The 15907-nt window shown below is 39.7% G+C and overlaps 1 protein-coding gene across 2 annotated transcripts; it reads left to right on the forward strand.

The window, feature by feature from the left end:
• Window positions 1-42: 42 nt before the first annotated feature.
• On the forward strand, window positions 43-14942 carry LOC110045674 (uncharacterized). Of its 2 annotated transcripts, none has more exons than XM_020751278.2 (8): window positions 43-314; window positions 729-975; window positions 4020-4141; window positions 8606-8938; window positions 9375-9545; window positions 10494-10610; window positions 11588-11699; window positions 12140-14942. In XM_020751278.2, exons 2-8 carry the CDS (start codon window positions 753-755, stop codon window positions 13570-13572), a joined length of 2511 nt encoding a protein of 836 aa, XP_020606937.2. In that variant the 5' UTR covers window positions 43-314; window positions 729-752; the 3' UTR covers window positions 13573-14942. The 2 variants fall into 2 exon arrangements, with proteins under 2 accessions (XP_020606937.2, XP_020606939.2); XM_020751280.2 differs by lacking the exon at window positions 43-314 and adding an exon at window positions 1875-2508 and having other exon boundaries at window positions 848-975.
• The last annotated feature ends 965 nt before the right edge of the window (window positions 14943-15907 follow it).

Genomic DNA, 15907 nt, shown 5'->3' on the forward strand with positions numbered 1-15907 from the left:
ATTTCCCATGAATCCTTGCAAGACAAAATCAAATATTTCAGCAATTTGTGTCGCATTTTGGGATACTTCCGTGCAGACGGACATTGAAAGCGATTGCAGTTTCTGGTCTTTTTTAGTGTCGTTTTGCGTCCTTTGATATCTACTGAGAACGCTGCGAATTTGCCCTTTGATAGGAGTTGATCAAACGAGGAAATGCGCTGAGAAGACCCCGGAAACTCGTCATACAATCTTCACCAGCAGGCAACAACTTGCCAAATATGCACAAGGTCATTAAGAAAAACATCGTTTAAGTCCTGGAAGATTGAGAAATAAAGGTGAGATCGCTTAAATGAACTCATTGTAAATCAAATACAAGTACCTCTGGAGTTCTAGAGACGTTAAACGCTTAACAAGTCATTAATCTGAACGTAATCCAATGATGTAATGCAGGTACTGTAACTTAACTTATTCATTCGAAGCTGATGTTGCGTTAACGTTTTACCAATTTGACAATTTTGTGCCTAACGTTTGCTCACAATTATTGCTCCGTACCACATTAGATAGCTTGTGGGTTCAAAGACTGTGAGGGACTTTGATTTTTCTTTGTCCCTCACACATATGACGTGATAAATAGTAAAACTTAATTACATGTATATTTATCACTCTCGAAGTATTTACAACTTTAGAGCATACTGATACAGTAGGCTTAGAATAATTTAATGGGTGTATAAAAAATTTCTTCCACTTAGACATACGCAAAGCTGATAACCAGGATGCATATATATCTCAAAGATGGACATCAGAGGCGCTGGGTAACTGATGTCCACCTTCAAGATGGGTTTTGCCCCTGTATTGGTAATGGATTGACACGGAAGTCCTGTGCAAATGTATCAAGATTGGAGCCTGCCATTTGGTTTAAAGTTCTTGTGCTGGAGTCTGTCTCAGTAGACTGTGGAAGAAGGATAGTTAGTTGGTCCACTGGAAGTCATTGTGAAGGTTAGTTAAACTAATTAAACAACAGGAAAACATTAAAAGAGGACCTGCATGCAGATTTCCTTTTCTCTTCCTGTCTCTCTTCTTTTCCTGATCATCGTAGTTACATGTACATACACACGCTGCTTAAGTTGTGTACATAACTGGGTTTATCATTGATTTTTTCATGAAGAATGTATTTTGTAACACCTGTGACTCACACCCAAATGATATGACATGTTGGTGCACAGGCTTGATCTTAAAATTTGTTTTTAGAATTAAATGATAGTATCATTGTGGTGCGACAACTTTCAGAGTATTCTTGAAAGTGATTAGATGAAGGGGTGCCTGAAATGAAGCCCTAAGTGACTTTTGGAAATTTTCAAGGTAGCTACAATTGAAATATCTCCCAGCAATTTTCATAGATCATTCTGGTATTAATTATTGTCTTAAAAGAACTAGTATTAAAGAACTAGTTATTTTAAGACATGATAAAAACCCAAAGTAAACTGTGAAAATTGCTGGGAGGTATTTCAATCCTAGCTAACTCAAAATTTTCCAAAAGTCACTTAGGGCTTTATTCCAGGCACCCTGTCAAATTTGGAACTTTACAAGGTACTTAGTACTTTAACATAGGCTTGGCAAAATGGTGCTTTCTCTGAGAGCCAGCTGTTACCTAATTTCACAGACAGGAAGAGAGCTTATAAAGTTTCACAAGAAAAAAATACTTAAGGTAACAGTTAAAGGTAGTTAGGCTATTACGTTCCTGGTGGAACAAAGGGTGGTTACAATGCTGCGTCAGCGGACTCTGTTCGCGGCTGTTCTTTTTACCGTAGTCCAGTGATGTTGGCTTCTTTAAGCCCCTCTTCCACTGATCTCCTCCAGGTTTTCAGTGGTCTTCCTACCTTCCTTTTACCCTGCAGATTCCATTCAAGGGCCTGTCTGGTTGTATCAGATATTGTTTTCCGCAATGTGTGGCCAATCCAATTCCATTTGCTCCTAGCGATCTCTGCTGGAATACATTCTCGCTATCCATTCCATCTGCTTGAATCATATCTGCCAAGCACTGCAATGTCATAGCGGCGCATTTCGTTTGCCATTTGTGCGGCGTTACTTGTATCGTACATGGTATGTACATTCCAGATCCCAATCTTTGTTATAGCCTTCATCGTCAGAAGAGATCTCATCCATCTGGCTCCTGGCAGGGTTTCGCCAGATGGTGTCATATGGCTCACGGAAGAGACCCCGTCACGAGTCGGGCTGGTCATACTCAGTATTGTCTCCGTTTCTGTAATCATTTGTATCCACTGGTGGATGATTGGCTCAGTCAGCTTCACCAGGGTCCCCGTTAACCAGCACGTTTCAGGGTAGATCCAGGCAGGCCTTCATGGCTACTGTAGCAGCTCGGGAAGATTAATCCATCACCATGCATCACTCTGCCTAGCAATCCCCTACTTTGCCTGTTTTCACCTCCTACAACATGGACGTGGGAATTGGATTTTGGGAGACACAGTATAAAGTTATACTTATAAAGTTTCACAAGAAAAAATACTTGAGGTAACAGTTAAAGGTGCAAAGGCAGAAATGCTGGGTGCTTGCTTATTAACGAGCCTCCTTGATTTTTTAACCACGCAGCCATGGGCTGAGCACTGTTCATGTTCTCTGCATTGTTTATTTTTTATTTTTTTATTTTTTTTTTCGTTTTGTCGGTGACGAGACCCAAACTTCCTCTCAGCCAAATTTTTAATTCATGCAACCTGTGATGTTTATTCACAAAAAGCTCTTGAAACATTAATACACGGACAATGTTACGGACATTGTTTTTCTTACTGTGTGTAAAATATATTTTCTTTTGGTTTTATCAAAGCATTGGATTCAAAGGGAATAATAAATCCACTAAAAAAGTTATTATGTCAGCCATGGAATGCGCTGACGTTGCAGCTCTCTCTTTTGCTACGTGACAAAAAAGATGGTGTTTACTTTGCAAGTTTATTTTGCCCGGGGGGACAGTCTTTTTAGTTTTCCAAGTATTTTTCGTATTTTGAGACAAGAGAAGTGAATTGCCATGCTGTTTTATTGAAGCAAGTTCAGAGATCAGAAGGAAAATTAAATATTTGCAAGCCAAGCAAAGAACCTGTCAGAACATGCAAGGATTGCATCATTGGTAGGGAAATAACCACCGTACTAAAGATAGTCGTGGATAATGTTAATTCTTGAATTATGTGACTCATGTGACTACTTTGCTAAAACCAATTACTTTTAAGAAAGCAAGCTGTTGTTAATAGTGTTATTATTGTATTGTTTATATCATTCATGCCCGTACATATCCCGAAGGAAGTTCCAGATTAAGACCATTAGGTTATCAGAGATTTCACAACAGCTACAACTGATGGTGCAATAATACACTTTGTGTTGATCAAGTGATGTGGTGTCTACAGTAATCAATGAATCATCAAGGACTACTTTGTAATGTGCACTGCATTGCAGTTGTAGTGCTAAGAAAACAGTTAAATTTTAAAAGCACGGTTATAAGATCTAGAAGATCTTGGTATTAGAGCTTTACATCTCTGGTCTCCTGTAATTCAGTTGTAAAGGAGACAGGCAAATCATCTTTAGAGGCTTGTAACAAGTTGGCAAATGTTGTGAAACCATCAGTTAACTTACAATAAACAAGCTTCCATATATAGCCAAATCATGTAGTTTTATTAAACAGGGTTGCCACAGGTCAGGAAATGGTCTTAGGAAAAAAATGAAAAGAATATTTTGGTTAAGAAATTCCTAATTTTTCTTTAGCAAAACTCTGTATGGCACAATGCCTAATCTGGTGGTGCTCAAAATTGGGTGCTTGTGGGACAGGGGATAGGAAGACCTGTCTTGCTCTGGCAAGGAGGATGATTCTTGATCCTTCTGCCCTTTAAAAAATTTCAGCCATACTGTAAGGAATCAAAAGAGAAGGGGGCTCTCTGCATGGTCCCCTCCCTAGACCCTTAGATCTGCTATTGTTGTCATAACGATGGGATTTACATGTTAAGTGATATATTTGTAATGCCTGTTTGGTTATTCCTTAGACCCTGACTTGCCCAATCAGCAAACCTTTTATATGGAAGGAGAATGTTATGATTATGATGCGGACATTGATGAACTGTTTGTTTTGGCTGGAAAAATCATTTGCCCAGCTGGTCAAGAAGAGGTATGTTTTACTTTGAAGGCTTCTACAGATGTATAGTGCTATTAAAATTTAAAAACTATATAAGACATGAATATGTATCCTGCGGGGGAGGGGGTAACTTGACCCATGTTTGTGTATAGGGGTACTGCTAAGGGTTTGAAATCGTCAACCTGTTTAGGACAAAAAGGCTCTAGAAACCCTACCCTGTGTACTGGGCAAAGAAACACAAAGTAACTAGACCTACCGGTACGATCTATTCTGTCAATGCACGCTAGTTATAACACTGATAAGTGGAAAAAAATTTTTTCCGACAACAATAGCATTCTTGTCAAGAAAATGATCTGATGTTGATTGATGACCTTGTAACGGCCGGTTAACGTCTCTTGGCTCCTAATATACCATACCCTGTTTAGGACAGGTTCTGACCCTGTCTAGGACAGAGGCGAGTAAAATTATATACCCTGTTCAGGACAACGAGACCAAAAAACCATACCCTGTGCAGCGGAAGGTCCCCATATAGCCCAAATAAGGGAGTCATGAACCCCTGGGATGTTTATATTGTATTTATAGCATATAGTCCTTATGCCATCTGACAGGGTACGGAAAAAATAACAAATTATGCAGAAATTTTGGGGGAAAAGTGCAGAGGAATGTGTCATTTATGCGGAAAACACACTGGATTATGCGAAAATTTCAGCAATTAACAAAACTGATGATGAAGTCCGGACAACAGTGGAACAAAAAGTATTACCCACAATATAGGCTCTTTGATGCAATGCACAACATTTTCGTCAACTTTGATAATATTATATGCTTGATCTTTTAATGGTATTTGTTAACAGGTATTTCTTCATTTACGTAGTTTTCCATAGTGCATTTTACCTCATTTTGCGTTGCCATTTTACATTCAGATTTCCTTGTTGCACTCATGGAAAGTCCGTAGCTTAGTAACCAGGAACTACATGAAGTTTCTGGGCTCTTCGCCTATATTAGGTTGGAATGCCTGGAGGTTAAAAAATGGTCACAGATGAAATGGTGTTTTATTTTTGTTGCTGTTTTAGGAGAAAAACTACTTCAAAATAATCAGTCTCTTCAAAATGTGTGCTTGTGGGGTTGTAAGGCAGCTGCTTTATCACTAATATGGAACAATGTTTCTGTTTTATGAGGAAAAAAGCTCTGATTACATTTGCCAATCAGAAGAAACCCAACAGGGAAGGCCTGACAGAATGCATTCCGTTGCCGCTCCACAGGCGCCCCCATTCCTGTTCTTTATCTGTTCCGTATCCCTTCCATATCCGTTCTCTATCCATTCTGCACTGTTGTGTTCCCATTCTGTTAGCATTCCATTGGTAAGCGTTCTCAGACCTCGTCCAGAAGAACGATTATTCCAAGAACTCAGTTACAAGAATGCTTCCAAGGGATTAGCGACACTCGGTTGAAACTGTCTCCTTCTGTGAGAATACAAACAATAAACTTACATTTTCGTAGTGAAAATGTCAGTCCAGTTAATTGAAAAAAATGGGAAGATGGTACATTTTGTAACTTCAAGGACAGTTACGGAGTCTTTTTCTGAAATGACACAAAGAGACCGGTAGTCTGTGTGATTACCCAAGGAAGAAAGAAGCAACCAGCTTGCCAAGCACTTTTAACGCCATCGATGAAGAAATGCAAGCAACAGACAAACTTTTGGCTCTTGTATTTACACCAATACTTTAGTAAGATTTAACATTGAAGTATGACCGAAAACTGTTGGGCGGATACAGTGGAAACTATGGCTGGAGGATGGGAGCGGAGCAAAGTACTGCCAACAAGCCGAAGCGAGTGCAACACTCAACATTTTGTGATACTTTTAGTGATGTTATTTTAACAGGCGAATGCTCAGTTTAGATTGAATGTTATCCTTGCCGATCCTTCTGCAAAGTTGGCGAACAACACCGTAATAAAGGTCAACCAAAACATTGAGGTTTTATTTTGTTTCTTTTGATGCGGAAACCTTTTAATCCCAGTCTAACTCGACTCGTCCATCCATTTCCTTATTTGTATATAACTCAATCTTGTTGGCAATGACAAAATGGCCTCAATGAACATGAAATGGACGAGAAGATGCAGAGAAGAAGCTTGCTTAGTGCGTGTAAACAGTAATAAAAGAGGACATTTTTGTTGTATTTCATTTATTTATTTTCTTTTACAGGTATAGTGCAAGAACATACAGATCAATACATACAAACATAATTAGAACATTTAAACTTACAATTACCTTAATTAGAAACTACAAAGAAAAAAAAAAACACTGCACTACACTACAAGTATTACATAACTTATTCAACTTGAACTTAAAATAAAGAGTAATTAAGGGAATCTTAGAAAACGAAGTTTGGATAACAGCTACGGTTTTATTAATGGGAGTAAAGGTTTCCATTTTTTATTGTGGAAATGGATTTTGTTTTTTTCCGCAATAAAACATTTGGTTTGAAACGTTTTTTTTTTAATTTATCGACTAACAGTCTACTACATAAAGAGCGCTTATTTAACTTACAGTGGTAAATAAAATATTTACTTTCAAGAAGGATGTAGTTGACTAGAATGCTTATATTATCTGTATCTAAAATCCCAAAGAGAACATCCTTGATATCAAACCTAATAGTTATATTTAAAGAATTAAGTAAAACCTTTAAATCATCTCAAAACATGCACACTTTTGTACAATGGAAAAATAGATGTTCTATGGTCTCCAACTCCTTTTCACAAAAATCGCATAAGGGAGAATCTATTTTTTAACCCATTGACTCCTGTGCTGGCTATAACCGGCCGTGACAAGCCTTGGCCTTTCTTCCACTTCTGATGTCATCACCCTTGACCAAAATTGGTGTCATCTATGCTCAACTTCTGCAGGCGGAAAAGGTCTTTCCATTGATACCCAGATCAGAGAGATCGGCCCAATGAAGCCTGAGATGTGCACAAAAATGCTCAAAAAGTTGAGTGAAAAACTCAGAGCATAATTTCCTGCCCCTACACATGGCTACTCCATGGCAAAAATTGCCTGTCTCGATGATGCTTTCTCAGAATGTTTTATACTGGAAGCAAGCCCAGTAGAAAGTCAATCACTGCAGCAAAAACAAAAGAAAAGGAGAAAAAGGAAAGGTGAAAAAATAAAAAATAAAAAAATGGAAAAGCCGAAAGAGGTAGGTTACTTTCTCGTCTAGATCTCAAAATTTTGATTTCTGTGCATGCCTGAGCAAACATGTCGTAAAACACGATGCTAGTGGAAAGAAAGGCATGCTGTCATGTTGCAAATGCCTTTTTGAGTAGATTGAGCTAATTTGGCCCATATCCAGCCAGAAAATCTCCAAAATGTCCAAAAAATGCATTTTTGGTAAAGAGCTCCAGGAGTCAATGGGTTAAACTTAAACAGCATCTTGTTTGTGTATAAGATTCTGTTTAATATTTTATGTTGGAATTCTCCTAATTTACAGTTAGTATCCAATGTTGTTTTGAAAGGCAGTAGATATATCTTTTCCCAGTCTAACTGGGATGTGTGCGAGCTGAAAGCTTCGTTATATTTCTTTTGCGCTGTTGGTATACTGGATATCTTAGAAACAAAACTGTCATATAATTACTTTGATTTAAGATTTTGGAAATTGACTTTTTTCTCTTCGGTACGGAAATTGAAATCAGTTTGGATTAGATCATGAGTTTTTGAGAAGATAGAGTTTTAATTTGTTTTTAATATTTTGCGCCATTCCTCTGGAAAAGCATTGAAGAGACTAAGAAGTAGAGAATGTTCAACTGGTGAGAGAGTTGAATATAATGGTTCCATGTTCGACTTGAACTCTCTCCGTTTGTCGTAGAGGTCTCCAATTCTTACAATTCCAAGATCAATCAGCCTACTGTTATAAATTGACTTAGATTCAATGCAAATGAACTGATTGTTCCATATAACTTGATTTGCTATTTCAGAGGATGAGGAGGGGATGTCCTCGCTTAAAAGGGTCCATGTCACAATGCATTCTTTATAAAATTCTGGTTCAGTTATCGGTTCTTTTGGGAGGCGCGGTGGCATCATGGTTAGTGCGCTCGTCTCCGGATCGAGCGGTCCGGGTTCGAGCCCTGGCCGGGGACATTGTGTTGTGTTCTTGGGCAAGACACTTTACTCTCACAGTGCCTCTCTCCACCCAGGTGTATAAATGGGCTCTGGCGAACTTAATGCTGGGGGTAACCCTGCGATGGACTAACATCCCATCCAGGGGGGAGTAGAAATACTCCTAGTCGCTTCATGCTACAGAAACCAGGATAAGCTCCGGGCTGATGGGCCACTTGGCTCGTATACAGACTTTACCTTTACCTTATTGGTTGTTTAGTGTAGTTTAGATAAGAAAGGACGTGAGATGATTCATTTCATTCTCCATTAGCTATCCATTATTTTTATGTTTTATCAATAATGAGTAATCTAATGTATTAAAATATTGTTCACTTGGTTAATCTCAGAATGGAATCTCCCAACCCTCTGATGAAGATTATGAACAGTGCCTTCTTCGTATGCTGCACTGCTACATCCTGCCAAAGATAACCTTATGTAAAGATGACTTGGACAAAGTCACAAATGCAAGAGAAAAACAGGCCTTGAACATCCAGATGTTAGATAGAAAGGTTATAGAGGAATGCAAAACCATTGATGCTTGTGAGTTACAGATGGAGGACTTACGGACTCAATTCCTTCCTGACCTAGAAGGATTCATCAACAAGGGATGGTGCTCAAAGGGATTTCTTGACCTGCTTCTTGAGGATGTTAGCAGGGAAGAACCAAGATTACGGCAACAGGTACATGCGTACATGTATAGAAGTAAAATGGATTTCTGTCTCTTCATCCAAAATGCACTTGTGGAAAGTCAAAGATGAATTTATTCATTCCATTTCTGTGATTTCTTTAAGTCTATACAGTTTATAGTCAGTTTTTTGTTTTTTTGAGGAGAGGGGGATTCAACCAAACACTTAAGATTTTGGAGGGAGGGGTAGGTAACATAGAGCCCACAGAGCCCACAGAGGGGTCACTGTATATAACAGGGACTATTCATCAAATCTTGCCAACTGGTCCCCACCCTACATGTACATGCACCCCCTTATTACAGTTTTACTGTAAAAGTTCAGCCACTTTATTCTCCCTGTAAGGGGATGGCAACTTACTATAACAAATAACAGAATACTTGTTATGTATACATGTGTAGTTCTAAGCAGTGAACGAAAACCTATTTTGCAGATTGACAAGGCTCAAGATCTAGTGCAACATGCTAAAGACATGTTGTCACAGAAATCATGTGCTGCATTCAGTGAACAGCTGAGTGCAGCCAGACAAAAGAGAGATGAAAAACAAGGAAAACTCGTAGCGCTTCTCATGGCCAGAGAACTCATTTCCAGTGCCACTCATCAGGTATGGTACTGGTGGTGAATTGTGTTGTTTCCCCTCATTACATATAGTGTATGCCAGTTCACCCAAGGCGAGCTCGCCAGTGGACTGATGGTTATTTACCCTGACTGTCAAGCTCTGTGTTTGATGGATTAATGAACACAGAAGAAACATGTTCTCTGTAGTTTTGTTTCATTATGCCCAAAATGTTGTCTTTTTCACTCAGTTAACTTAAACAAAGAGAAATTAACACACCTTGTTTTAAACTTTCAGTCTTTGCAAACAAACTTGTAGTCCAGGCAAACTTACTTCGGGAAAAATGGTTGTCAGGCAATACATTTGTTTACCATACTGGTGTTCCTTCTGTCCATTCGGGGAACTTTCCCTTATTGCTTCATATTTTTATCCGCAATCCTATGTCATCTTAAATTATCTTAATTATTTGCATTATGCAGGGCAGTTAAAAAACTCAGGTCTGATTGCCGGGGCAAGTAAATTTTATTTTTGCTCTTGGGCAAGTGAAAATGGAAGTTTGTTGGTCCAGTGGACAAGCGAAATTAGGCCCTGTTAGTACTCTTGTGAGTCTGAATGAAAATGTCAGCTTGATAAATGATGATTTCTGGTCAGAAGCTTTTTCAAAACTTAAGTCTGCAAGATTAGTTAACCAATGAGTTGAAAGCATAGATTAGTTAGGAATTCAAGCATACTTTGTTCGAGTTTGTCCTCTGATTGTCATACTGGCCGCTACGTCGGCGAGTAATATTATTTTCAGTGGGGGCAAGTGTATTTGAATTTTTTTCCTGCCTTGTTATGTAATGTAGATGTTCACATGCAATGGACAAAACACCCACAGTTGAACAGTTCTGGTACTCTTTATACATTGTACTGCTCAGTAATCCAAATTACATGAATGTACATGGTACTATTTTAAAATTAATTTCTTGGTTATGAACAATTATAATGATCTTTCAGGCTGCAAATGTCAAAGGAGCAATTGTTGTTGGGCATTACTTGCTGCAGCAGTATCTCGAGGAAAGGGAGAAACTTTTTGTTCTCAAAGAAAATCGCAACAGATTTCTGGAACAGAAGGTAATGTGTAAAATGCTCTTGGGTTCCAGTTAAAAAATGCACTTTCTTCTCACCACTGTACTACCATTTGGAACCTACACTTTAAACGTCAAACCTGCACTTCTACATGTGCATTTAGTGCAACACTGCACATCGACACACACTAGAGTAAAACTGAATTTCACTGCAAAACTATTTGAAACTAAATTTCAACCTCAAACGTCTACTATTCCTCAGAGCATGTCCATCTCAATTTAAGTACAGTTGTTCTGTACTTCCACTCATGCACCTTTAGAAGTTAAAGGTCGAATCTACAATCCCACCTTAAACCCACACTTCCACATGTACCTCAAAGTTGAGTGTCCACAAGGACACTTCTGTTTCAATTCTGCATTCCCTTTTTATCTTCCACCCAAAAATTAACTTTTCCCAAACTTTTGCATCCATTTGAAAGCTCCCTTCTACTAGTGAACTGCAACGTTCCACCTCAAAACAACGCTTTGCCCAAAAAACTGCACTTCCAGCCCAAACCGTCGTATCCTTTTCGAAACGTACATGTAATCCCGGCCCATATGACCTCAAAACTATTCTTCCGCCACAAAACCACACGTTTAGCCTCAGAATTACACTTCGCCCTTAAAACTGCTATACCACAAAGAAACTGTACATCCACCCAGAACTTAGCCTACAGCGTACTTGCGCTAAACTTAAAGGTACAGTTTCTCAAAACTACACTTTTCAATCTTCACCACCACAAAAAGGCACTTCGCTCCATGGTTAGATCGGTCCAAGCTGCTCCAAGTCAGTTCGCTCCAACGCGCATATAGATTATTCCTGGTTCTTTCATCCACTGCCAAGCCAAACTCGGTTACCTGTGTGGAGCGATCTAACTTTTGATTGGAGCGAAATGACTCGGAACGATCTAGCCATGCAGCGAAATGACCTTAATTTATTTTCGGATATCACTTTATTTATTTATTTGTTTGTTTGTGTTAAAGAACTGCGCTTTGAGTGTAAGAGAAATGTTGCAGTCTGCCGTGGAAGAGCTGATGGAAAAGGGCTACACTGATGCTAATGACGCTAATGCGTTAGGATCACGTGCCACTGATGGTAAGCTGGGAAACTCATCCAACAAAAATACTGAATCTTCTGATTATATATGGATCACTGAAGTGAATTATTTAATGCAACTAGTAATACAGGTGTTGTTTTGTAGATTAAATACAGTTGTTGAACCTTGTTAAAGGACACCCACAGACTACGAGTAGGCTATCTTTTGCTCGAAATCCGTGGGGAAAAACGCAGAGAAGCCGGACGCAACACAAGTGAGCGGTCGTAAGCGTGCGAGCGTCACGTGCGAAAGTAGCTACTCGCGGCGCCGCTCACATGTCACGCTCGCAGTCACGCTTGCACGATCACATGTTGTGCGCACTTTCTCAAATATGTTCGACCAAAAAAGAGACTGCTCGCAGTCTATGACACCCACTTACTACTGTTGTATCATAAAACGTCTACCCTTGTATAACTTTGTCCTTTGTTAAATTTGACAGTGCTCGAAGGAGTTTGGAAGCCGGAATGGCAGAGGCTGGGTGAAAGAATTGCTACTTTGGTTAACAATGAAGAACACCCGGTTGGAAACCACTTCAAACAATTTTGCCTGAGGATCCACGCCCTCTGTCAAGAGCTCGTCGAGGCTGGGAGAAATGGCAGCTTTGCCGAGTTCACTCCTTCCTGTTCGCCCTTTGGGAAACCTGGTCCAAATCAGTACGAAATGTACGGCTTGGAGGACTTTGCGGTGGAGTATCACAGACCCAAATTGCAGTTTTTACAAACGGAAATTGCTAAGCAGCTAGACACTGCAACAGAGTTCTTGTCCGATTTTTTCAATAACAAGGACGTACAGTTCAAGAACAAAATAAGGCTTTGCTATGAGCAATGTTTCTACGACAAAGGGCACGCATTTTTGGCTTGTGTCTATGAGCTTGCTTATCATCAGCACGTGGATAAACTTGAACGGGATGTACAAAGGCTCCGAAGACTGCCGATAAAGTTACTGAATTTACAGATGAAAGACGAGTGGTGGCTGGAGCTTTTTGAACAACGCACTTACCAGACAAGTGTCGACGAAGGCCACCTTCGACCATTCACAGAGGCTTACATGAATGGCACTCTACTAGAACAGACAGCTACAGGCCTGAGTGGTTCTTACGACATGATTGATGATATGGATGACTTCGTTGAAGAGGAGGTAACACGAAATGGTATGGACAGCCTCTTCGGAGGTGACTTGCCACAAAATGTTGATTCATTTCGGAGCTTGTGCATTAGCGCTATTCGTAATCGCTCAAAAACCATAACTGCAGAGGGAGGTCAGCCACCCCTTGACGAACCTGATACAAGCCGTCCGAAGGCCAAGCCTAGGGTGGAGACTGTCCTCAGTTCTAGTGCACCAGCAGGCGACATGGGATTAACCATGGGTGAGATCATTGATCTATGGGAGACAAACAAAGACACAAATGAGGATGAAAATGGCCAGCCTCATAAAGCCACGCTAGAGAGAACACTTTCAAAAAGCCAAGGTGATGTTGGCAAACAGGATAGTAGAGTTTGTGGAGAAACATTTGAAGATCACTTTGGTCCAGCACTGCAGAACATGAGAGACATTTTCAAGGTCACAAGCCCCCTAAACAAGCTGAAATGCTTGACCTCTTCCCTCCGGAAAATCACCAATGCTGTACAGGAGCTACGAATGCGAAGTGGAAAAGACAGTTTTGCTGCAGCAGTGAATGCAGAGGATCTGTTGCCACTTCTAGTCCTCATGATGCTCCAAATGGAGCCTTGGGAGGTTGCCGCCATGTGGCCCCAGCTGGCGTTTACAGAAGACCTGATGGCACCTTTTCTGTCATCTGGGTGCCATGGCTGGGCCCTTGTGGAGTTTCAGATGGCACAAAGAATTTTACACGACCTTTGTCAAGAATTCTAAACGTAGCTAAACTATTGTTTTAAATAATTGCAAGTTTGTGTGCCCAGGGCATAAAAACATATGATGATGCACTGCAAGAAACAATTTTGTTTTAGTCAAAGTGGTGACCCTTCACATGACTGTGGAAAGTGATATAACTTTAAAAGAATTGATTCACCAATGCATCGATATTTGATGTTAAGTACAAACATATGACGATTGTTTTATATATACACAACACACATGCAATTTTTCGTAGGGAGATGTTGCTGTAGCATACTTTTGTAATGTACAGAGTAGAATTGAATGACAGGTTGAGTGAACGTTCAACTTATTGTAACCAAGTGCACAGCCCATAGTCATGTTAGTAGTTACTTGACACTTCATGCCTCACTGAGGTCTTCAAGTCACAGAATTTTTCAGTTTTTACCAGCGTTAGTCACACATGATTAACAAGCTACGTAAGAAGAAAGCTGTGTCGGAAAGTCTTTAGTCATGTATGACTTCACAACCCTGCCGGTTCCCTGTTTGGCGTTGTACCTTAACTGGAATTCATGGGTTCAAATCCTTCGATAGTTCTCAATTTTATTTTTTTGGACTACTTTGCGAATGTTGATAAATTGTACGCAACTGTTATGTTCCCTTTTCCACATCAAGTCATTCTGTCCACAAATCATGTTCATGTGATTCATATCCAGGACTTGTAAATCTATACACTCACACTGACCTTCCTAATTTAATCTCGATGCAGCAAGTCCCCAAGAACTCTCTGGTGTTTCGTAGGTAAACAAAACTTACATTTTTTCCACCTGTTCCTAATGCATGACTTCCCAGGTCGGTGGTAGATTATCAAACCAGGACGTCTGATAATTCATTCAGCTTTCCATGACTTGCTAGATGACTTACAAAAGAATGACACAGTTGTTTGATATTTTGAATTTTTTATACTATTCTTAAACATTTGATAGCAGCGTCATTATAGACACTGCTTTGGGATAGTAAATAGAAAATACGACAAATTCAGAGGAAAATAGAGAATTCTGTTGATTAGATGGTGCAATTTTTTGGTAAATTTGCAAAGTGAAGACTTGGAAGTGTTACAATTAATTTTATTACTCTAGCTGGCTTCTCTCATGAAACTTTCTTTTTCTATTCATGTGGAACAGTCTTTCATGCCGTCTCTTCGTATGGGTAAAGGAAGTGAGAGACTGGTTCAGAGACCTTTTTTTACCATTTTGTAACACTTTCCTTGCAGTGTTGTTGTATGCAAGTTTGACAGGAAGTTGCGCCAGTCTATTACGCTTGTGAATATGTAAAATAGTGTTCTATTTTCTTACTAGGTTGCTGTAAAATAAAATTGTTTATTCTGTCTATCATTGCAAATTATAAAATTTGTCTCTTTTTTTTAGCAAAATGAATCGTATGGAAGCCTACTTGAGTTTTCACCACCCTGGTTTGCTCCAACAATAAACGCATGATGAAGTAATCGCGAATTTCAAAAAGGGTGTTGGGTTGTATTACAATGTCATTCTATAGCGTATGATTGCAGCATTATGGTGATATCCTATTTTTTTTCCTACTCATTTTTCTCTTTTTCGATTCAAAAGTCTGAATCCTGCTCGAGGATTCCAAATCCTGTCAGAACAGGTGTTTGCAGACGTTCAAGTTCCTCGTTCTCAAAACGCCATTTGTACGAGTGTGTCTATTGATCGTACCCTTTTCTGTACGTTAGTTGTGTTCTTTATCGCGTCTCTTACTTGGATGTGTCAGTCGTAATATATAGATTTAGGCCAGCCTGAAAGCGTAGCTCCTGGGCCGGGTTGTTCAGAGCCCGATTAAGCTAACCCAAGAAAAGGTAGAATTTTGATTTCATGTAACTTTGCAGTGAGGTTTTCTGTATATTGTTTGGCCTTCTGTTTTGAGTTTTAATAATCACCAAATACACAAAACAAAGCAGCAAAAAACATTTGTATAGAAGACAAAGTTATAATTCAGTTAACTTTTAATCCTGGGTTAGCGTTAACTGACTTCGGAACAATCCTGCCCTGTTTTCAACAAGTTAAGCTGACATGAGCCCGCGATCCAATCGAAAACCAGCACTTGGTCAGCGGTCACGAACAATAGGGACTTTAAGCAGCGGGAACGCGGACGGCGACGGGGACGCCGAAACCTGTGAGAAGGCTGGGGAGAGAGCGCCGTTGTGGGGGGAATTCACAAACATTAAGCAGCACCGTCGGAAACCGCGGTTTCCGCACTATCAAGCTTATTGACATAACTGATACGCTGTGGCTACATGTCCGGCAGCCGGACAGGTTTTTTAGAATACTCCGTGTCCGGCACCAAGCGCATGTTCATA

The sequence above is a fragment of the Orbicella faveolata genome, unplaced genomic scaffold (genome assembly GCF_042242905.1).
Source record: "Orbicella faveolata isolate gen_17 unplaced genomic scaffold, um_ofav_v1 contig_1, whole genome shotgun sequence".
NCBI classification, from domain to species: Eukaryota; Metazoa; Cnidaria; class Anthozoa; order Scleractinia; family Merulinidae; genus Orbicella; species Orbicella faveolata.

Coding starts and splice junctions, on each gene's coding strand:
- LOC110045674 (XM_020751278.2), top strand. CDS start 753: ATGCATATATATCTCAAAGATGGACATCAGAGGCGCTGGGTAACTGAT. Junction 4,142..8,605: donor GCCCAGCTGGTCAAGAAGAG/GTATGTTTTACT, acceptor GGTTAATCTCAG/AATGGAATCTCCCAACCCTC. Junction 11,700..12,139: donor AGGATCACGTGCCACTGATG/GTAAGCTGGGAA, acceptor TAAATTTGACAG/TGCTCGAAGGAGTTTGGAAG.